Here is a 22,891-nt window from a genome sequence, read left to right on the forward strand (position 1 = left end):
CAAAAGCTAATCCTTTGGGACTAGTAACCCACAGGAGGCTATATACCAAGTTTCACAGATGAAGAACATCATGTGCACCTAAGTCTCAACTGGACCTTTAGTGTGGCTATTAAAATTTATATTAATGGCAACAGCCCTGTCCATGAGGTGGAGACCATGCAGACAGGGACATTCATACTAACTTTGCAAGTCAATTAGCAACAGAGAAATTACATCATACACTTCATGCTTTAGAGTAATGCAATGATTTGCTTGAATTCTTTGAGTTGGGTACACCCTATAATTGCCCTTAGCCTATTCACCACTCCTGGTGATCTTCCATCTTGCATGTACATACATTTTAAGATTTCTATATAAGGGTATTCAACTTGAACCTTAATTGACTACAGCAAAATTAATAGGAGGATATACTCTAGGACCGGTTGAAACATAAATGAATAGTGTTTCTCCAGTGGCGAAAATTATATAATCCTCGGACAAGTGAGATAATTGTTACACATGGGAGGCATATGTGGTGAACTACGTTTAGAGAGATAGATGTTCTCAGTGAGTTGCTTGTGCATGTATGTTTGTACAATATGTAGTGAGTGTCTAGAAGGCATACTTTAAATTAAATAATTCTTATATACATCAAGTATGCTGGATATAATGTAGTACAAGAATTACAGATATTTTAAGCGTACCTTTTTTTGCAAAATGTGCTATAGCAATATACAAATGCAGTATTATTGCTTGAAAACCAGACCATATACACTAATACATTCACCCATAGTCTGTAGAATAAATTCTAAAAAGCAACATAGTAATTTTATAAATAGCCATACAACTTGTTTAACAGCAACAAAGTTGCATGTTAGCCATGCTAACAATTTAGAGTTTAGTAGCTTTCCACTGAATTTGACAATCCACACAAACAATTACTAACTTAAGATTAGTGCAACATCATAAAAAAATTATGTATGTTTTGATAGTGCAGTGTTCAAACTATACTCTTGTGATTTTTTACGCTGAGTGACTATATTTTTTTATTTTATTAAGGCTTTAAAGCACAAGTATAAAATATATAAACCATGATGCACATTACAGCTATACTAGCAAAATAATTATACTGCAAATAAACAAGTAGCTCTAGAGTGAATTATGTTATATTACTGTAGTGGTATGTTTTTTGGTAGACATTTCTTGTTGCTGACCAGTACTACCTTCTTCCACCTCACCAGTTGGTTTAAAATAATATCCTAATAGTACTGTACCAACTGTTCCAATCAAAGGAATTAGAAGTTCTTGTATGTCATCAAAATCATTAAAACTCCCAAGGCTGAACAGTGTAAGAACGGTAATCAGAGCCGCAATCACTATAACTGCTGACAGAATCCATCCTAATGCATCCAAAAATATATTAAGGCTCTTGTAATTAGCTGAGTAAACAAATACTACTACCACACCATACACACAGATAACAACCAGCAATTCACCAGCAAGAATGAGAGCTGTCTTCAATGGATCTTGAATGAATGCCAGTGAAACAAAAGGAACAAAGTGTCCCAAGTAAGCAATACTTAGAGAGGTCAAACAATGCATCACATATTCCCTCAAGATGAACTGTTTTCTTTTGTAACGATATACAACATAGAATATTATTAAGTATATGATGGTAATAATGAAAGTAAAGCTAAGAGCAACAGATGAGGGAGCTGGGACGTCTTCTTCTTCAAGTACCTCCTCACGATGTTTGATCAATTCTGAGGCAGCAACTATATGAAAAGCGATCAGTGGCATAACTGCTATAGCAGCTGTGATACCTTTAGCAACATCATGAGGACGTTTAAGTTTTTCAAGTGTTTCAGATTTGATTAATTTTGGAGAGATAGTCCCTTTTATATCCTTCTTAGATTTATCTATAGCTGGAAAGATCCATGTGTATGTTGTCAAGCAGAGAAAGGCATAGAGAAGACTGCTCAATACTTCCAAGTAAAACAACATGGCATATATAGTTCGATAATGGACATCCTCATCTGAATTACTCTGTGTCTGAAAATAATACTTGCTGGCTAAGTCAAGATCTAGTTCTTCAACATATCTTCCTTGAGCATACATTCTACTCTGTGAAGAAAAGATGGGAGTATACCAGTTACTATTTTACAAAACATTGAATAATGCTAGTGGAAATGATATTGCGGTGGAACGTGTGCATAAAGGTCACCTTTGGACCAGAAAATTTCAGACTTTGTATACAGGTAACTGCTATAAAACCCTGTATAAGGCAGTTGGCAGCATTTTACTGGTTATGTATAGGTAATTACTACTAAGAGGTTTGTGCAAACCATAAATTTTCTGTTTTGTCAACAAGCTATACAGAATTAACAGCATTAATTGAATACTTTCAAGCAATGGCGCCGTATAATAGGCAGCAAGTGTGATATAATTGAAACTTTATTGAAACAGTACCAATTGCCAATTGTGGTATCAGATTATTGGCTGAACAAGTTTAACAGTGACCAATATTAGCCCCTGCGCTATGGAGAATTGGAGTTACTACATGTATACAGTTATTCCTTAGCTGGCTACTATACCCATTAGACAGGTGACCACTTAATACAAACCACAAATGCATACATTTGTATTGGAAAATATTTGAGACCTCATGACCATTGCCATTATAAATAATTATAGCTCAAACCTTTTGTTGTTTAAACAAATCCTAGTGACAGTTACAGATTTACAATGATTAAACTAACCTGATGTAAAATCAGGGGATAAGATTCAGTCACTAAGAAATAAAAGTGTACATGCTAAAAGTGTCAATAAAGGTTGTCCAAACAAGTGACCTCCCACCTAGTTCCAAAACTCTATGCCACTGAACCACATCTGCCAGCTGTTCAGTTCACTTAATTTCTAGTCAACTTTACACTGTTATTTTACCAATCTTAAATATCAGTGTATAATCTACTATCTGTGAAACATTTGCAGTAATAAAGGAACATTAAAAGTTCATATGTCTACCAATGGAAACTAGATTCTTCTAGAACAATCTATAAGTGTTCTATTAGAATTCTCAAAAGTGTGCACTCTATTAGAGTATTACAAAAATATTTAACAAAATAGTCAAATAAACTCCTCAATTACTATTCATGTCAAAAAAGGTTGCCCACAGTTTGGTTTGAAACAGGGACTTCAGATCCACAATTTCACTACTGTCAGCTGCTCAGCTCTAAAATGAAAGTTCAACTTTAAACCTACTTAATATTAAAACTTCATAGATTTACCATTGGAAAATCTGGATAGCAGAGCTGGGAAATATACCAGTATTGTTAGTAATCTGTGATATTTAAGGGCGTCTGGATTCAGTGGAATGGAATGGTGGACTGGAATGGTGGAATGGACTGGAATGGTGGACTGGAATGGTGGACTGGAATGGTGGACTGGAATGGAATGGTGGACTGGAATGGAATGGTGGAATGGAACGGTACTTTCAATTGATGGCCACCTCTTTATAAAGACCACCTTCTAACAAAGACCACCTCTTTATAAAGACCGTTTTACTTTAATGTTTAAAATGCTGCTATCTTGTTGTTTTAGAGTGTATCCCCATAGAATGGTCTTATTGATCAGTTGTACGCCACATGCCTAGAAAATCAGAGTGATATCTGATTTGTAATACAGCAATATACCCCATGCAAAATCAGTTTGGCTGTATAAAGTGACGTCCCCATCAAACTAAAAGTAACTGACAACTAAAGGAGCTATTATTTGGGTGAGGCCAAGAAATACTGACAAATAACTTGCTATAATTTATAAAAATTTGGTCCATCATCTTTCACTCATACAGTCTTGCTGCATTCCTAATTATTTCCCTGTAACTCTAATTGGCTAGTGATTTATTATTATTAGCACTTTACAGTGACCAGCACTGAAGGTCTGACAGCAACATGTGCTACAGCCTCAGGATCACCTAACCTAACCTAATTCAAGGACTTAGAACTAGCTGCCTTTTTTCTCCTCTACAACACCGGACTATTGAGAAAGATACCAATTTACCAGCCAATTAGATTTACAGGGAATTAATATAGTCAGACTGCACAAGTCAATGATAAAGGACCAAAATTATTGTAAATTATACTTAGATACCAGTACATTCATTTCTAGATATTAGCTTCTTTAGTTGCCAGTTGCTTTTAGTTTTGTGGACACATATTTTTTTGTATAGCCAAGCTGTTTTTTTTTGGTATGGGGTATATAGCTATTACTGTATTGTATCATAAATCAGATATCACTGGCTTTTCTAGGGGACATAACATGTCGAACACAATTCATCAATAGACTGTCTTATATTATAGGGCTCTAAAACAATAATTCAGATATTAAAGTAAAATGGTCTTTGTAAAGAGGTTGTCTTTGTTAGAAGGTGGTCTTTTAAAAGAGATGACCACTAATCCAATCAGACCTAAAATGGAACATGCATGTCAACTACATAACAGCTAAAGCCAACAAAACATTGGGATTTCTCAAACGTAATATCTCATGTGCCTCAATCCATGCTAAGAAATTAGCATACACCGTATTTATTCGTTCCCAACTCGAATATGCTGCAACAGTGTGGGCACCCTGGCAGTCTACCTTAATATCCCGGTTAGAGCAGATACAACGAAGAGCAGCCCGGTTTGTGACCAATACATACACACGTGACCCTACTGTTAGCGTAACTAACCTTATGGACCAGCTGGACTGGGAATCACTTGAAAGCAGACGATTAAAATTAAGATTATCCATGATGTACAAAATTATCCACAATGAAATTGATATCCCATTTGATTTGTATACTAACTTTGCAACATATTCCAGTACAAGAAATTATCATCCTTTTAACCTCCTATCATTGCAAGCATCAAAGACCTCATATCAGTCCTCATTTTTTCCAGCAACAATTCACTTTGGAATGATTTACCTAACCTAGCTAAAGACTCTAATTCACTTGAAGTATTTAAATCTATAATTAAATTATAATTTACTTATTGTATTGAATTATTTTTTTTTTTTTTGTGATTTGTCTGTACATTTTTCTTCATTTCTGAAGTTGTACAGTATAGGTAAATAAATAAAATAAAATAATTGAAATTCCCTAAGTACCGTTCCATTCCACCATTCCATTCCATTCCACCATTCCAGTCCATTCCACCATTCCAGTCCATTCCACCATTCCATTCCACTGAATCCAGACGCCCGATATTTAAGCCATACCAGTTTTGATACCGCCTGTTTTTTTTTAATACCGCCATAACATCTGGGCACTATGGGTTTGTTCATCCCATGTTTAGAAGGTAACCAGACATGTGACAATGTTTGTAGGCAGGTGGTGATGTAGTCAGCTAACCAAACTATGTAAACAAGTTTGTTTGTGGTAATTTGTACCTGAGGTTTGCTGAGCTACCATGGGTATTTGGTGCTTTTGTTGATGTAAATGGCAGTTACTTTAATACCAATGGCTTTAACATTAATACTGTGATGTTTAGTAATACCGTAATACTTTTTTATTCTGTCTCTCTTTTGTGAGAAGTAGTATCATCGTACTTATCGTCTAACACCACGTTCACACTAGCCCAGTAGCACGGTTCAAAACGGTACGGCTCGACAAAAAGTGCAATGTGAACACCATCCGTACCGGGCCCAACTGAACCGAGCCAGCCCACCCGATTGAACCAGGCCAGCACGGTACGGTACAATTATCACTCACCAGGCGCACAAAATAATTATTTTATAAACTCAACATGCAATGAAGAAGGGCTCAGGAACACTGTTCGACATGAGGTTCAGCACAAAAGAAACCCTAACGACAGTTATGAACTATTTGTCGTCGTGGCAGTTACTGTTTCACTCACTTCGATTCGCGGCATGATTTCTGCAGTCACAGTTTCAGCTACATGGCCACCTATCTAGTTGAAATGAAAGAATACCAGCACAAGAGGCTTGAAGGGCAAGAGCTGCATCCAGTTTTAGTAAGTAAACTAAATAATATTTAATTGTGCGCTTATGGAAACCAGATGACTTAGCGAGCGAGACTGCATAGTGTGAACAGAGGCAATACTGGGCCGTACCGAACCGAGTCGAACTGAACCGTGCTACCGTGCTAATGTGAATGCAGTGTTAGAAGCAGCAAAAATTCTTTCAAACACAGACTTGCCTTGTATTATGCCCAGTTATGTTACAATGCTTGGATAAAGCTTAGGGTAATACCCATTAACCACAAAGTAGCGTGGTTTAAACCATATATTTGTAGGATATTTCGTTCATGAGATATATGCGTTTGAACACATACATGTAATCAGAGCCACTATAATAGCGTTTGCTTTTAATGGAACACTTTTTTTATTAACTTTGGGGTCAAAGGGCTAAACTTTGGTTCATTATTAATACTTTTCAGTGACTGTTTTGTTCAATTAAAAGCAATCAGTAACTGTTCTATTAGAGTACCTTGATCTTCACTGACACATCTTTTTGAAATTCTAAAGAAGGCACAGAATCATGCACATGCATCTTAGTTCAATAATATTTTGTGCATTTATGTAATATGTGACCCAGTCAGGGAAAAAGGTCTTATTGTCCATGTCAGCAGATTCAATCTTTCACCAAGAACACAAAGCTACATGAATAAACTATCTAATTTCCCAATCAAAATCAGCTAGACTTGAGTGGTCTGGTTTTGCTGGCTGCTTTTTCCAAGCCCAGTGGCAATCCGTATGTGTGGTGTGGGACATTAATGGAGTTATGGTTAGCCTGAACGTAGCTCCATGGTGTTGAATAAAGACCTGTGCTGTAGATTTTCTTTCATTTAAGCCAGTTTTGATATTTGAATGGCCCATAATCTTTTCAATTTTATAAACAGCCCCTTTCCCTCCTTCCAGGCCCTGCCTCCCTCCCCTTTTGGAGCTCACCTGATACAGACAACCTCAGTTTAAAAACTATCTAAAATAGTGGGAAACTTAGCTGCTGGCTACTTGAACAGCAGATGCTTTGGAAGGTAAGGAATTGGTATAAAACGCATGAAAATTGGTTCAACCATTGGCAAGCTACAACACACAAAATACTTAAAACTGGAATTTCTCGATACTTTAAAAAAGGCAATAAGCCCTTTTCCCAGACTGGGTCACACACTTGTTTTCAATTTTGTACAAGTGCATTTTGCTCCTTCTGTCTTCCTATTATTCCAGAAACAAAATTGACACATTCCTATTTCCAAGCTGCTAAAGGCTGTCTTAAGAGTTTCATATCCTTCTGCCTCATTTCAATTCCATTACTAATTAACAAGAGTATAATATGGGGGCACACCTTCATAACTCCTGTAGTTACATAGCCAGTTAATTATGTAATTTTTATGATCAGGGTTGAAAGCAGGTCAGATTATCCAGGTCACATTTTGTCAGCAATTATCTGCTTTATAAGGAACACTTGTGGTTTATAAATTAATAAGATCATTTGCACTGATGGAAATGGAGTAAGTAAAATTCTAGAATATGGAAATGGAAAGCAGGAACGGGAACAACCAACAGAAAAAAAACTGGTAAAGGTCATCATGCTAATGTAAAGGTTAGATTTTATAACAAATGCTTCTTTGCAGTATTGTTGGATCCTTCCACTAAAACAATCGAAATACAGTGGAACCTCCATTATACCCAACCTAATTAGGGGGAAGGGAGTTCATATATAATCAAATAGTATGTAAATTTGAACATCCATACATTTATATACAGAGCTTTGCTTAATTACTCTAATAAAGCATACACTTGTTGACAAAATAGCCTAATTGAACAGTCAATTTGGTGTTCGGATAATTGAGTGTTCGGTTAAATGGGGATAATCAAGGTTTCACTGTACTTTAATAGATCAATCACCTGCAGTAAACCACTCTAATAGAGCAGTCAAAATGTTTAGCTATGCCGCTGAAATCTATTTAAAAGGCCAAAGCTATTGACACCAATTGTCGGTGTCAATAAGCTCCATCTAAAGCTATTGACACCGACCAAGGGCTACACAAAATCCATGGTTGCTGAAAAATGGCTAGTAACCGGAGTAAGAATTATGCTCATTACGTACAAAGTAAAGCAAAGCAAAGCATATGACAGCCATGAATAATACAGCTATTGGTGCACAGACATCCCAGTGCTGGTTCACTGCAGGTACTTGATCATAGGCTCTGTGCAGACAAATCCTCTCAAGGCAGGGCTAGTGAACTGCAGTAGGACTGTCCAGAGGAGAGGTCCCAGAACCTGAAGTAACACAATGACCCCAGCACTATTAAACAAGACAAGGACAGTTGGGCATTTACATTCCCAGTAAGTGCAAGACTGGGTGGGAAGCTTTCCTAATTGACAACAGGCCACCAGGTCCCCAATGTACAGCTGGGTAGACTGGAACAATGTGATCAAAAATACAGTTTCTTGCTCAAGAAAACAACAACACCAAATTGGCATAACCGGGCATCAAACTTGGAACCTTTTGATTACCAGGCCAATGCGCTAGCCACTTGGCTATAACATGGTGCCTCAAGGCACACATGCATGTGTACAAGATTGTGTGCTTCGTTTATACATATCAAAAAATATGGCTCAGAAATGAAACTAAAATATTTCCGCATACTAAACGTACAATTACGGTGATTTTCTGTTTTTTTTTTATTGTAGGGAGACTGAGTTGTTCAAGTAGCCAATTGATTTATCAGCAGTTGGTGGATGTAGAAGTTAAAAGAATTTGTAGTAACAAAGGACTAATCCTTCTGCTTTGCCAGAAATACTGTTGTCTAGGCTGTCATTATACCGCTAGAGGATATTGGAAACGGACGATGAAACTGAGTTACCCTGTGAAAGTTCGATACATTCAGTGATGGTAACAGTGAGAATGGAGCGGGAAGATCGTAGAATTACTAAAGGATACTTCTAGTAGTAACAGTGATGAACGGTCGCCATCTTTGGATATATCCCAGCTGCCAATCATCAGTCATCAAGGATCAAGGCAGCAGTACTGTACTAGTGCCAAGGTTGATAAAATTTTGTTACTCTTGAAGTTCAGAGGCGGTGAAAAGCAGTGAATTTATAGTTTGTCTTCACTGACAATGTTAGAACAGTGGTATGTATTTCAGAGGATTGAACATGGCTTGAGACTCTTATTATATTGAACCAGGTACTGTTAAGAAACCAACTGCTGACTATCAGATTCTCAGTCTAAGGCTCAGTCAATGTGAGCTGTTTTGGTGCCGCCCTACTATTGGTAGCGTAAGTGACCGATTATCGAACGGTACCTATTATCGAACATAAAAATCACGTAACGTATTCGAAAGTTTAAAATTATATTCCGCATACTCGTAAGGTGTTTATATGGAGAATTCCGATAGTGTAGCCTATTCTTACTGAGTATTCTATCCTTTAGAGTTTATGTGTGGACATCACAACAGTCTTGATACTCACCACCACTGACGAATCTTTGAAGAAAAAGAACACAGAAATTGCCGTGAAAGAACTACAACTAGAGGGTGACTTTGGCAGCGGAATTGGCCAACTGTTCATCGTTTTTCTGAGTAAAAGATATATCCACGAAGACTGTACAGAAGGGGTTGCTGTAAGCTAGGATGATAAGACTGTGTTATTGTTCGTAATGTGCTAATTTTTTACTGTACGTATTTAACACTAAACGATTCACCGTTGTAACTCACAAGTGAATGCTTGTATCAAAACTATATTTCATCATGGTACTTCAGATAATATGTTGATATAATAATCAAGAGTGTGTAGGTTGCACTGAGGTCACCAGAGAAGAAAAGGTGCAAAACGTTCGATAATTGATTAACGGAAATTAATGGGCGTTCGATAATAGGTATCGGTGTTCGATAATTCATACTTTACGGAATGCAGAAATCCACTCATAACACGGACACTAATCGGATACTATTGCTCAAGCTTACGTGAGGTATTCTACGAGAAAGGCGCTACCTCCTGCTGAAATTTCCAGGTTGACACTACTTTCCTGGAGACATTTATGAAGTAAAGTATAAACCTTGTTCGATAATCAGTCACTTACGCTATTTAAGTTTATTCAGACTGATGGCACTTCGTCACAGTGGAATAGTGCATGTCTTGCATTTGTGTTGCAGCTACGCAAATAATCAATGAAATAAATGTATGCACAGAATGTATGTGTATGTATTCTGTAATGTTGTAATCTGTTCCTTGCATTTTGAAGAGATGTGTGTGTTGTGTTCTCTTCTGGCAGTCACTCAAGAGTCTTGGGCAGTATGACAGTGTGTGTATTGTTTTGGTTTCTATTATTTTTGTTATTGGTGTTGAAAGTGTTGTGTATCTGGTGATTGTTCTCCTTTTCCTTCAGTGTTTTAAATTAGTTGCATACTAGCACACAAAACAATATCACTTTGTCTTACATCTATTTTTCTACTTGGTGTGCTGTTTCCCTTCCATCACAGTTTGCCACATTGTCAGCAGAAGATCTTGCGCATCACTCTATGAGCAACTGTGTGTTTGGGTGGGTGTGTAAGTATGGTAACTGATTTTTATATCTCAAGTGTGTTATTTTATTGGTTGTACCATTATATGCCAGCTGTGTAATGTCATTAGTGAATATACCACAAACCACAAATTTGTACATGAATTTAGTCAAGATTAAGTTGTAGGAATTCCAACTTATTAAGCATAGTTACTTACACAGTGAACAAACTTCATTTGTAGTGCTTGTTGTAGCCATTGAATTGACTGTTGAGACTAGCGAAGAAAGGTAAATCACCATTAGTTATGCACTTGTATCGAAATGCAATTTTGGCGGTGTATCAGTCTGCTTTTCCTAGCCGGTTTATAGTGTCAGTACAATGAAACGTTACTGTAGAACGTATTACTGACCGATATTTATGCTATTCGTCCCTCAGTAGTGCTACAAACAAACCTTTTCCCCTCCTGGTGAATCCCACAATACATTGCGTATTGGGCGCTTCTGCTGGAACCCGCACTTCATTGCCAAAAGGCGGATATTGGAAAGCCAGTCAGGCTACAGCATTGTCGATAAAATGGCTTGCTATATGATGTACTTTTAGTTTCTGACCAATATAAGGCAATTTACGTTAAGATGGGGATGTACTTTAACAAAATGCAATTATTTTTTATGGCCTTCCCAATAGGAGCAATACATTTTCCATAATTTCTAATTTTTTATGGGCGTGGTCTTTGAATGACTTTATATTAAGAATATATTCAGACTTTTTGACATGACTTAATTACACATGCATGTCAAGTAGGTACGCGCTGTAGGTAGATCTGCGACCGCGGTCAAAGTCTTGACCGGCCGAAATTTCGCTTTGACCTGTGACTAAGAGCCTTTTTCGACCTTTGACCGGTGACTTAGCGACGATATTTCAGCACTTTTCGATAGTGGGTTGGAAGCTTTTACCCTTGACCGTTGAATTGGCACGATTTTGGTGGCCTTGACCTTTGACTTAGACTTTGACCCCGGTCACAGATCTACCTACAGTGAGTGCCTGTGTGTCACCCCCTTGCATGTGTACACATAAAGGGTTGTTGGACAATATAGCTAGCTAGAAACAACAAATTAAACACCTACCAAGTATGTTAGTCGTGCCAGAAGATCTTTTTGAGCAGTTTCCTGTATACAAGGTAGCCTTATAGCGACACTTTCTTCATTGACACTGATAGAGAATAATGATAGCCAAAATAGTGCGTTAGGTCCAAGCAGAAAAACTGGCGAAGTGCTCCAAATGTAGCTCCGTTCCACAAGAGCACAAGTATTGTCACTATCATCCGGTTCACTTGATGGAATCTGAAAGAGGTAGGTTATTTTGATGTACTCGGTGGGGTCTTCGCCGGTTCTGTAGAAGTTGCGAGCAAGTGTAGCGATCTGCTCATCGTCAGCTCTAAGGAATGCTTCTAGAGTTTCAAAATTGGTGATACAGGATTCAGTTTCATCCGAAAAGTAGCGACATTCTTCGAGGGTGACGTTAGAGGTAATGTGTGCATTCGATTGCAATACAACTATGACAACAATTACAAAAGCGACAAGTAATCCGTCAAATAAACCTGTCTTCACCATCGTTCCTTAATATAGCTAGTCGCCACCGCAGTCAGCGGGCCACATTTAAAGTAAACGAAGGTTCATGGTGCACCAAGGTTCATTGATTGGTCAGTGACCTCACCTCTTTAATTACCTTAATTGACCTCACCTCTTTAATTTATTTTTAAAGGTAGCTATAAGTACTTAACATTTCAAAAAATAATTATGATTATGCAATCAGTGGGGAAAGCCCAATCTAACTCAACCGCAGGCTAAGGAGTTCTGGCCTCGGTTCTGGCAGAAGCCAACAAGCTAATAAACATGTAATGGCTGATCATAGCGAAGCAGACAAAGTCAGGGGCGGATCCAGGAGTTGGCAAGGGGAGGGGCACAAACAAGCTAAGTTGTAAATGGTTAGGGAGAGCCAGATTCTCTAGTTCAGTGTTGCATTTTTAAGGCAACAAATAATCACCTCTTAGTAGTGTTTCACTGTTGATTTTTGCCTTTTCAGATGGTTGTGAAGTCTTAAAAGTTGTTTAAAAGGCTCTGAATGTCTTAAACAAATGCAACACGATAATTATTTTTTGAGGCGCTAAGTACGTACGAAGGTGCTTGGTGACGATTTCACAGGTAATTTGACTTTGGTTCGCTTTGATTTCTGGTGAATTTGTAACAACTGCTAGTAAAATGTGCATATTTTCATGAGTTTCTTGGCCCAACAAAGTTTAGTAGCTATTTTAATCAGAAGTATGACTGCCAGTGGCTCCTCCACAAATTGAGGGGGGGGCATTTGCCCCAAATGCCCCATCCTGGATCCGCCATTGAAAGTACACATTATGTGGTTGTACTCAGCCTACCACTACTCATCAGTATGTTTTGAACTTGATTTGGGTGGTTGTCCCAGTGCCTTGACACAGGGCCGCTTCACGTATCACATAGCTAGCTAACAAAGTTCTAGCTACACTGTTTGCCTAATGAATTTGCTAAATTGACATGACACCATGCGCACAAGTCTGTTCTTCAAGTTTTTGTTAACGGGACTAAGAGAGATTTACCATCTTACCAGTAAGCTTTATACTGACACCCCGGCAATCATACAAGTATAAGTCCATTAATCACCTAACCTCTCTTCATCTCTCAGTAGACCAGATTCGGTATTGGTTTCTAATGATGCCATCATTTTGTTTGAAATGTCAGTTGTTACCAATACTAAGCATCATCTGTCAGCTGCTATAACAGCAGAAAACTAGATTGCTATAGCTGGACCTCCAATGTACTGGCCTGTATGTCCAGCTTGTTATAATTGAGATTGGTTGCTTAGGACACTTTAAACCTGTGACGCTAACCGACATATCCCGTGCATGTAAGTTACCATCCAGAGCTATTATGCCATTGCTTGATCAAGCTGACAGAATTCCAATATCCTGTTCATACAGCATTTTCAATGCTCTCTCCTCAGAACTGTGGGATCTGACAGATCTGTTAAAGTAAGTAATTTAACTAATAATTGATGTTGGTGTGTGTTTTGTGTCTTTTTGTGTGTGTGTGTTTGCCTTGCCAGGGCTCCAGCTGCTTTAAAGCTTCTTGGCACCCCTGCGTCTAGGCAACTTACTAGTATTTGTTTCCTGTACACTTGTTGTAAACCATAAGACATAAACCAATCAATCTTTCAGACTACACCATATCATCCAGATATTGTTCTTTACAATGATAAAAACAACAAGAATAATTTTCATGGCTAGAGATCGGTTAGGGGAAACTTGAACACTTTATTTATTGCAGTATTTAAAAAAATATATAATTGCTGTATTTTTTCTTCCTTACTAGTGGGGAATCTTATTGCCTAATCGGTGGCCGTGTGTGTCTGAGGACTCACTCACTTACTAGTTATATTTCTATCTTGACTATTCATCAATAATGACAATTTTCTCTCAGCAACATCTGATCCAACTGAACCCATTACGATAGCATAATGACCACTCCTCTTCTTTGATAGCAGACATTTATGGAACACAATTATTTGATTGACCATCCCACCTGTTGCAGAGAAAACAAGATGAGTAAAAGTGTTATACTAGACCTAACGAATGCAAGCTTGGCATAAGTATATACCTCTTAGTTGCCCAGGGTGCCTCACCCACCAACCATGACATACACTTGATTGACTTAATGGTTGCTATGGCAAACTGGCATTGTAGTGTGTTGTGAGGTGTGCTAGTGCAGAGAGGTGTGTGTAAGCTTGTGAGTAGTATAGCTATGTCAGTATACCTTTCTGTCTGTGTATGCATGGGGTCTGAAGATCAGTTCCCCCTCCCAGATGGCAGTCACTTACAATGTTTTACGCTTTAGATTTTCTAGAGATGAGGAATGCTGGCAGATAATACGTCTAGTGTGTTATAGTTCAGTTGCAAGTAATATGTAACTAGTTACTTTTACAAAGTAACTTGCCCAACACTGTTACTAAATATGTACTAAGTACTTATGTACGTATTAGGTATGCATGTACATATGTGACTGGGCCTGCGAAAACAGGGCATGTGGGCACAAACTACACCCCATCACTCTACAGGTCATATCTCAGTACTGGAACAGAATATTTGCATTCTGTAACCTGCATCATAACGCCAATTAAATGCTTACTAATAGCTAAACATTGCATTGCCATAGCATAATGGTACAAAAAGTTATGAGTGATGAAAGTTTGAAAAAGTAGGCAAAAATCATGTGCCCACATGCCCTATTTTCGCAGGCCCAGTCACATATTAGGGGGTGTAGTGGGTACACGGAGCAGGTGTTGCACCCCCTCAGGTGTTTATACTGTTTAGACCTGGATTTTTTATGCAAAGCAGTTTATGCACAATTAGCTATCTATAGTATTATGTAGTCTGCATTGATCAAGAGTTGTAGTAGTCATGTGTAGTTCATTGAGTAGTTCAGTTACGCACTTAAAGAATGGCATATACAAAGGACCATGTGTATTTTGTTTGTAGCAGGCTAAATGTGCCCGGTGCTATACAGTTGCAAGTTTTAGACTCAATAACTGAAGATTCGTGAAAGTCCAGGAAACTTGAGATCATACAGTCTCTGTCATACCTGTCACAGTGGCAAAACTGTTGGAAAACACATATCTAATATGAAGACTGTGGCCTGCTATGCAATCATCAAAGAGCTTACTGCTGTGTCATTCTTCTCCGACACTTGTACTCTTGATAAAGGTGAGCAGTTTGTGCAGGATCTCAGAAAGGCATTTTTATATCATCTTATTAGAATTCCTTCATAAATTGCTGCGGTTTTTGCTTATGTGTATCTCACTGATTGCCAGCAGAAGGTCAAGTTTAGTAACTGCATGCTACGCTTTCTGAAAAGTTTCACAGCTACTGGGCAGCATTCCTTGCAAGAGAAGTGCATTGGGGTCCCTTTTGTTTTGGAATTTATGTTATGTAATGGAATGCCTTACCAGGTGTAGCATGGTGTCCTAGAAGATGACTCTGTTGTGGAGATGACCGCTCCTCCATATCTGATCATGAAATATATACTCTGTGAATATTAAATATGTGATTGGTCCTTGGGAGTTGTGATTGATACAGTGGCCAAAACCTATTATTTTGCTACTAAATAAACCTGAAGCTCAAGGTGGGGTATTTTGTATACATAGTTGAGACTACCTAAAAAGTTTGCATTTACGTATGTTTGAAGAAATATATACAGTACTATATATAATTGTCATGACAGTCCTAACTGTTAAAGTGAGAAGAGGGCTTGTGTAACTTAATGTATGGTAGAAGGGAGTTCTCACTGACTAGAGGGGTTCTGGGAGCATATTATACCAAATTATGTTAGGAAACGTTTGAAAAACAACTGTGATGAGATTGAATCTGGAAGCAATTACAATCTGAGAGAAATGGTTGAGCTTGATCTGTGAACTGATGAGGGGATAAAATTAAAAAAAAAACAAAAAAAAAAAAAAAAAAAAAACAGCAACAACTGCAGTATGCTAGTAAGGTTTGAAACTGACTGTTATTGCAATTTAATTTAATAATATACCATAGAAATGTTTACTATGATGCAGGTTATTCCACCACTGAATACGGCCTCTTTGATCAAAAGGTATGTCAATACTTGAACTGATATGGACCAGCAAAATGAGCTACAGCTCTGATTATAGTTGGACTGTCTGCCAAATTGAATAGGTTATAGCTATATATATACCAGTATCAGTAGATTGAAGACTGCTAATGAACATGAATCAAGACACAAATTTCATCAATCCATGAAATACATGAACCGCATCTTCTCTAATTCGGACAATGAACAATCATGACTCAAGGATGCCTTAAGCTTCCCCCAGATAAGGGTTGTATAAAAAGGCTTCAGAATGGTTACAGGTAAACGTTTCTGGTGGATACAAATCAAATATGTAACCGGATCTGTGAAAATGGGTCTAATACCGTTTCCAGATTCCCAAGTCATTCAACTCCTCATGTTTTTAACCTATCACCTTACAATTACACCAAGCAATAGCAGTGACTAAGGTAGGGGAGAGAAATAAACTGGTACCTTATTCACACGTCAAGTTATGGGTCGCCAAGTACAGGCAACCAGAAAAGCATCATAGACAGTATCACATAATTACAAGTAACAATATTTCATACAAAGTGTGGATATGTGAGAAATAGTTTAAGTCTTACTGGATTTTACTATAGCAACAATCATTGAAAGCTCTAGTAATTACACGAGGACATACTTTTTACTACCACTAATAGATAGGAAACCGCAAACTTATGGACAGTCAGTAATGACTTAATGAGTATAGTAGCTAGAATAGAAAGCAACTCTGTGATTATGTAGTGTATAAGTTGTTCATGTGTTGTTGTTTGTATGCATTCATGTTTGGATTCATTGTATTTATTAGGCTGATATTATGGTTGTGCTAAATTGACAGTTAATCCTTTATGTGTATTTACAGAGCCGGTTTGATTCCATAGATGGCAGACAAGCTAGGTGGGTAGATGCCAACAAGCAGTGTATCAACGATATCACAAAGAACTGCCCCAGATGTAAATCTGCTATTGAAAAGAATGGTAATCCTTGTGTAATATTATAGTAATGATCAAGAGACAAAACCAATAATAACACATGGATAATACAATGATTATCATTTCCCCTAGCAGCTCAATACTTGTTGGTGCGAATATCTAAAATAACCTCAAAACTATAGCATAGCTACTGATATACATCGTGACATATATATATATATATATATATTTATTAATTTTATGTTCATGACTTTCTGAATTTTACTGTAATACAGTGTACTAGTGTATGTGGATCCAGTATGTATGTACACCATATACACATCTCTGATACCATCATACAGGAGGGTGCAATCATGTGACATGTCTCATCTGCAAGTTTGAGTTCTGTTGGCCTTGTCTTTTGGAGTGGAACAGAAACTGTCAAGATGATCATTGGTTTGAGGACTAAAACGCTCATCTAGTTTTAACTAGAGTTGAATTTTCTTAGAAAAGTGTATAAAATATATGCAATTATGTTTGTTGCATAATAGTGTAGTAGGTTTAAGTCAGGCAAAGTAAGAGTGTCCATGGTTTGTATACATGTGCCACATACGTGAATTACCTTCACATGTGATAACGCCTTTATGCTCGCCTTTAAGGTTTTAAGATATTGGACAATTTAGGGCCACCCACAGGGGAGGGGGGGAGGGAAACTGAGGTATTTTTCCCCGAGCCCCAGCCTGAAAGGGGCCCCAGGATACCGGCCCCTTGAATACCTCCTTAAAAGATCGATATACTCTAATAGAGCAGTCACAGTATTCTTCAGAGTAGCAGTGTAGCAGGCGTATAAATAAGGAGATATGGTTGGTGAGGCTGGGGTAGATATTGTCATAGTCAGTATGTAATGACCTTTTTTTTTTGGTCTTCGTCTTACAGCTTGGGTGAAGTTATATAATTCAAAATGCAAGCCTCCTTGCCCCTGGGGCCCCACTTTAACTCTTTGCCCTGGGCCCCTTAATTTCTCTGGGCGGCCCTGCTGCAAAGAAAGAGTTAATAGGAGAATATCAAACATCCAGTATACAGTACCTCTACAATAGTCTACAGCAATAAATGATTCTGTGTATAAATCAAAATGATTCTGAACAAATAATAAAATCTTTACTGAAAAACAATCTTAAAACAATCTTCACATAATAGAGTATCTTTGGCTCATGATGTTTCATAGAGGTTCTGTATTAGTTGGATACTCTCTCCTTTATTATTAATTCATATGGTTTGTCACACAACGTTTGCACTCATTTTAACACCCAGCTGCAGTATATTGTTACCATAATTATGTTTTCTGAACACTGTGCAATACACACAGCTGTATATTCACAACTACTGTTGTAATTGGTAAATATAGTGAATACCAATCCAAAAGCCATTTTAATAAAACAGTTATTAGTGGGCTACTCTTAGCTATTTTCCATATGCACAGTGAGCATAGTTTTTTGTCATGTTGCCAAGAAAGGAAAGACTTTAATACTTTTCCTTCCGCTTGTTACATTTAGCAATATGCAAGTAATTGTATACATTATAGTCACAGTACATGTGGTACTTATTGAATTCAGTAACAAACAACCTTGTGCTAAACTTAATACATATTTGACTCTGAGTTCAATCATTATACAGTGAGTAATGGTACATGTACTGACACAAAATAATGGAATAACTTATTGCTGAACAATCAATATAATTTTTTTTTTTTAGCCAGTGTTTATTCTAGGATTTCTCCTTCGGGGGGGAATCAGGAATTTTGGGGGTGACCAGGTGCCTGAGAGTCTAAATATAGTTGTCCAAGTTCACTATAATTTGAAATAGTTGTGAAACTAGTCATTTAAGGCTGTATCATGAGTGTTGATCTTGATTTTTGTGCGGATTGGGTGAAGCCAAATTCTATGGTTGGTAGAGCATGACACATACTGATGACATAATGATGTAATATCTAGGACAACCATGCATGTGCACCTCATGTAGGCAATTATTCTATTAGTGGTGCACTGCATTTGTTGAATCTGGTGAATACAATTTGTGTGAGATCACTAAGATATTATTGTACTGACTATCATTGCATATATAATACCAACAACATGGGTGGATGTCTTCCAAGAAACTTCTAGGCTATTTCAAATTGAATATTAGGGTCTTTTCATGGTTTATAGAATTTTTTTAAAATCAGGCTTTCTGAGATGTAATCTGGCAGTATATTTACTGGCTGTGCATGCCATTTTGGTTTAGAATATTTTATAAAATTACAGTAACTCTCTGAGAGGACATTTTGCTATTATGCATGCTATTTAAGAAACTGGGTAAACTTGGGCTCTTGTTGTATATGTACCCTAGGAGACTTTTAAACATTAAATGATCTGATACTGAATCTGAGAGCATTTTAAGGTTGCATACGCAATTTTTAACCTGGGAAAATTTTACATAAACACTCTTGAGAGAACATTCTAAAGTTTTGTGTGTCATTTAAAAAAAAGCTTAACTTAAGTATAGTGTAGCAGTTACTCACAATTTTAAGGGGGAATTTCCCCCTCCCTAACAGCCCTAGAAATAGGCTAGAATAAACACTGTTTTTAGCTACAATAAAGAGTTTAAATAAAGACTATCAAAAATACATGTTGTGCACCAAACTGACTTGCACTCAGTTTTGCATAAAAATTATGCGCCTATCAATGTCAAACCTCACCCCCCACCCAGGGGTCCCCATACAACCACTGGGGATTTGATATCTACATCTTACCCCACCATTGGCAGGGGCGGATCTAGGATTTATAAATGGGGGGGGGGCTAACTCAAGGTACTAATCTCTTGGGTAGAGGTGTGCAAAGCACATTTCCCAGCATGCAAAGCATGCTGGAACTAGAGGCGTCTGGGGGCATGCCCCCCCCAGGAAAATTTTGAAAAATAGATGCTAAAATACTGCAATTTGGAGACATTTCCACATAAAATTCATAATATTTTCTGCCTGTAGATATTTTATATACTGCCTTTAGATTATAGGTATGGCTCTCTGACTGAAGTATTTTGCTAATGGAAAAGTTTGGGTAGGTACAGGCAACCAAGTACATGATGCACCCCTCTCACAATTGCACAACACTGAATAGGTGCATGTTAGAATAATAATATGTTGAAAGTGGAAAATTTTGAAATTTGAACGATACAAGATTGAATCTGAGAGCATTTTCAATGGAAATTGTGTACCTGGATTAAGTATTGTCATACATATTAACTACGTACACAAGTAGATGAATGAAGCCCTTTAAACAGACCAATGCACTTCATTGTATGTATAGGTGCAGGCAGATTTGGAAAAATTCCATAACAGAACCAACTACATGTTTCCAGTGAATGTTCTATTAGAGTAGTTAGCTGACTGCTCTATTAGAGTATCTCGATCTTGTACACCTCCAATGCTGATCCGGGTCCTTGTTGCATAAACTTTAGCATAAATCCACTGGTAATACCTTGGAAAAATGTTTATAAGGTAGTTTTATGAGTATTTGTATTATTAGTGATCATATAATTATGCTAAGACAAAATTTCAGTTATAATACTCAGCATATTGATCAAGTAAAGCCTAAATATGAAGGGTGGGGGGCTTCAGCCCCCAAATCCCCCCCCCCCCTGGATCCGCCCCTGATTGGGGCTTTTTTATTGTGGCAGTTTGCTAAACAAAAATTATTTCAAAATTCTTTATAGAAACCCCTCTTTCGAATGGGGACATAGTGGGGTTTTGACGTTCAAGCTTCTTAGCCCCAGTACTGGGAAATTTTCCAAATCCCCACTCTGGGTTGGGCATGACATTGATAGGTGCATTAAAATTGCCATGGTATTAAATTATTAAATACGTATACAGCTATAGCCATGCATGGCCAGCTAATTTCTACACTCATACGGCAGTACAATACTTCCAATTGCATCCTTTAGGTGAAAATAATATCATGAACCTGGCTAGCGATCAAGACACACGATAGTGTGTCGTGCGGCCCAAGAAGCCGGCGCGCCACACCGTGAGTATATTAACAGGAAGAAAGAAAACGCAATTTTCACACCTATGTAGCTCTGTGATCCCTTATCCGATTGGAACCAAAATTGCTAGAGACGTGCCGCCCAGTTAGGGGAGTCTACATACCAAATTTGGAGAAAATCGCTCCAGCCATTTCCGAGATACGAGCGAACAAAATTTCGTTTTAATTTCTTCGTTTTTTTCTTCTTCTTCTTCTTCTTCTTCTTCTTCTTCTTCTTCATCTTCTTCATTTCGCACACTTCGCAAAATTCGCCATAAAACACGAATGCGTGCTCGGATCGGGCTGAAATTTGGCACACTTAAAGGGCTCATTAAGGAGGATCTCCGTATCAACTTTGGTAGGAATCCGATGAACATTCACGGAGTTATGACCGATTATTTGCGTAAAATAAGGTCGAAGGTCTGTCACGCCTACAGGGTAAACCCCTTGGAGGAATCAGTTGAAAATTGATATGTAGATGGAGCAACCATCGTAGGAGTGCCTTTTTGTGGTTTGAAAGGAATCGGGATAAAGACCATGGAGATATGACACAAAACCCAACCTGTGTCAAAATTACGCGATCGATTTTTATGAATAAAAAACTATTAGTTTTCGTGTCTACCAGGCAAACCGCTTAGACCAACGAGCTGAAAATCAGTATGTAGCTTAAATAATCATCATAGAAAGTCCTTGCAGTAGTACAGAAGAATCGGATTACAAATCACAGAGTTATGGTTCGAAAGGCAACTACGTGCAGCAAATGCGAGATCGAGATACTCTAATAGAACAGTCACCCTAATAAATCATTCAGCTGCATTTATAATTTACTCAGTAATATTACATTGCAAGTTATTCTGTAGAGGATTCAGCTACAAACAAGTCACCCTGTAGTCAGATCAGCTAGAAGAAGATACCTTATAGATTGTTCAGCTACAAAGAAGCCATCATATAGAGAGTTCAGCTCAAATAAATCACCCTGTAGAGAATTCAGCTACAAACAAATTACCCTATAGAGAGATTAGCTAGAAGGAGTTACCTTGTAGAGACTTCAGTTACAAAGAAACAATCATGCAAAGAGTTTAGCTGCAAACAAATCACCCAGTAGAAAGTTCCGCTATGAACAGATCACACTGTAGAGAGTTCAGTTAGAAACAAGTCATCTTGTAGATAGATCAGCTAGAAGAAGTCACTTTGTAGAGAGTTCAGCTACAAAGAAACCACCATGTAAGAGAGTTCAGCTGCAAACAAATCACCCTGTAGAGAGTTCAGCTAGGAACAAGTCACCCTGTACAGAGATCAGCTAGAAACAAGTCATCCTGTAGAGAGTTCAGCTAGAAGAAATTACATTGTAGAAAGTTCAGCTACAAAGAAACTACCATGTAGAGAGTTCAGCTACAAACAAATCACCCTGTAGAAAGATCAGCTAGAAGAAGTTACCTTGTAGAGACTTCAGCTACAAATAAGTCACCCTGTAGAGAGTTCAGCTAGAAACAAGTCATTATGTAGAGAGATCAGCTAGAAACAAGCCACCCGTAGAGAGTTCAGCTAGAAGAAATTACATTGTAGAGAGTTCAGCTACAAACAAATCACCCTGTAGAGAGTTCAGCTAGAAACAAGTCACCCGTAGAGAGATCAGCTAGAAACAAGTCATCCTGTAGAGAGTTCAGCTAGAAGAAATTACATTGTAGAAAGTTCAGCTACAAAGAAACTACCATGTAGAGAGTTCAGCTGCAAACAAATCGCCCTGTAGAGAATTCAGCTACA

General features: G+C 37.8%; 2 protein-coding genes across 3 annotated transcripts; one reads left to right on the plus strand and one right to left on the minus strand.

Moving 5' to 3' along the window:
• Positions 1-1,012: 1,012 nt before the first annotated feature.
• LOC136247063 (uncharacterized) lies at positions 1,013-12,189 on the minus strand. Its single transcript, XM_066038675.1, has 2 exons — positions 11,611-12,189; positions 1,013-2,103 (listed from the first exon to the last, which is right to left on the minus strand). The coding sequence occupies exons 1-2, from the start codon at positions 12,094-12,096 to the stop codon at positions 1,144-1,146; spliced, it is 1,446 nt and encodes a 481-aa protein (XP_065894747.1). The 5' UTR covers positions 12,097-12,189; the 3' UTR covers positions 1,013-1,143.
• Positions 12,190-12,373: 184 nt separating this feature from the next.
• Positions 12,374-17,738, plus strand: LOC136244340 (E3 ubiquitin-protein ligase parkin-like). 2 transcript variants are annotated; one of them, XM_066035923.1, is made up of 4 exons: positions 12,374-13,544; positions 15,048-15,272; positions 17,024-17,138; positions 17,435-17,738. In XM_066035923.1, exons 2-4 carry the CDS (start codon positions 15,210-15,212, stop codon positions 17,539-17,541), a joined length of 285 nt encoding a protein of 94 aa, XP_065891995.1. In that variant the 5' UTR covers positions 12,374-13,544; positions 15,048-15,209; the 3' UTR covers positions 17,542-17,738. The 2 variants fall into 2 exon arrangements, with proteins under 2 accessions (XP_065891995.1, XP_065891990.1); XM_066035918.1 differs by lacking the exon at positions 12,374-13,544 and having other exon boundaries at positions 13,687-15,272.
• The last annotated feature ends 5,153 nt before the right edge of the window (positions 17,739-22,891 follow it).

This window comes from Dysidea avara, chromosome 2, assembly GCF_963678975.1.
Source record: "Dysidea avara chromosome 2, odDysAvar1.4, whole genome shotgun sequence".
Lineage (NCBI taxonomy): Eukaryota > Metazoa > Porifera > Demospongiae > Dictyoceratida > Dysideidae > Dysidea > Dysidea avara.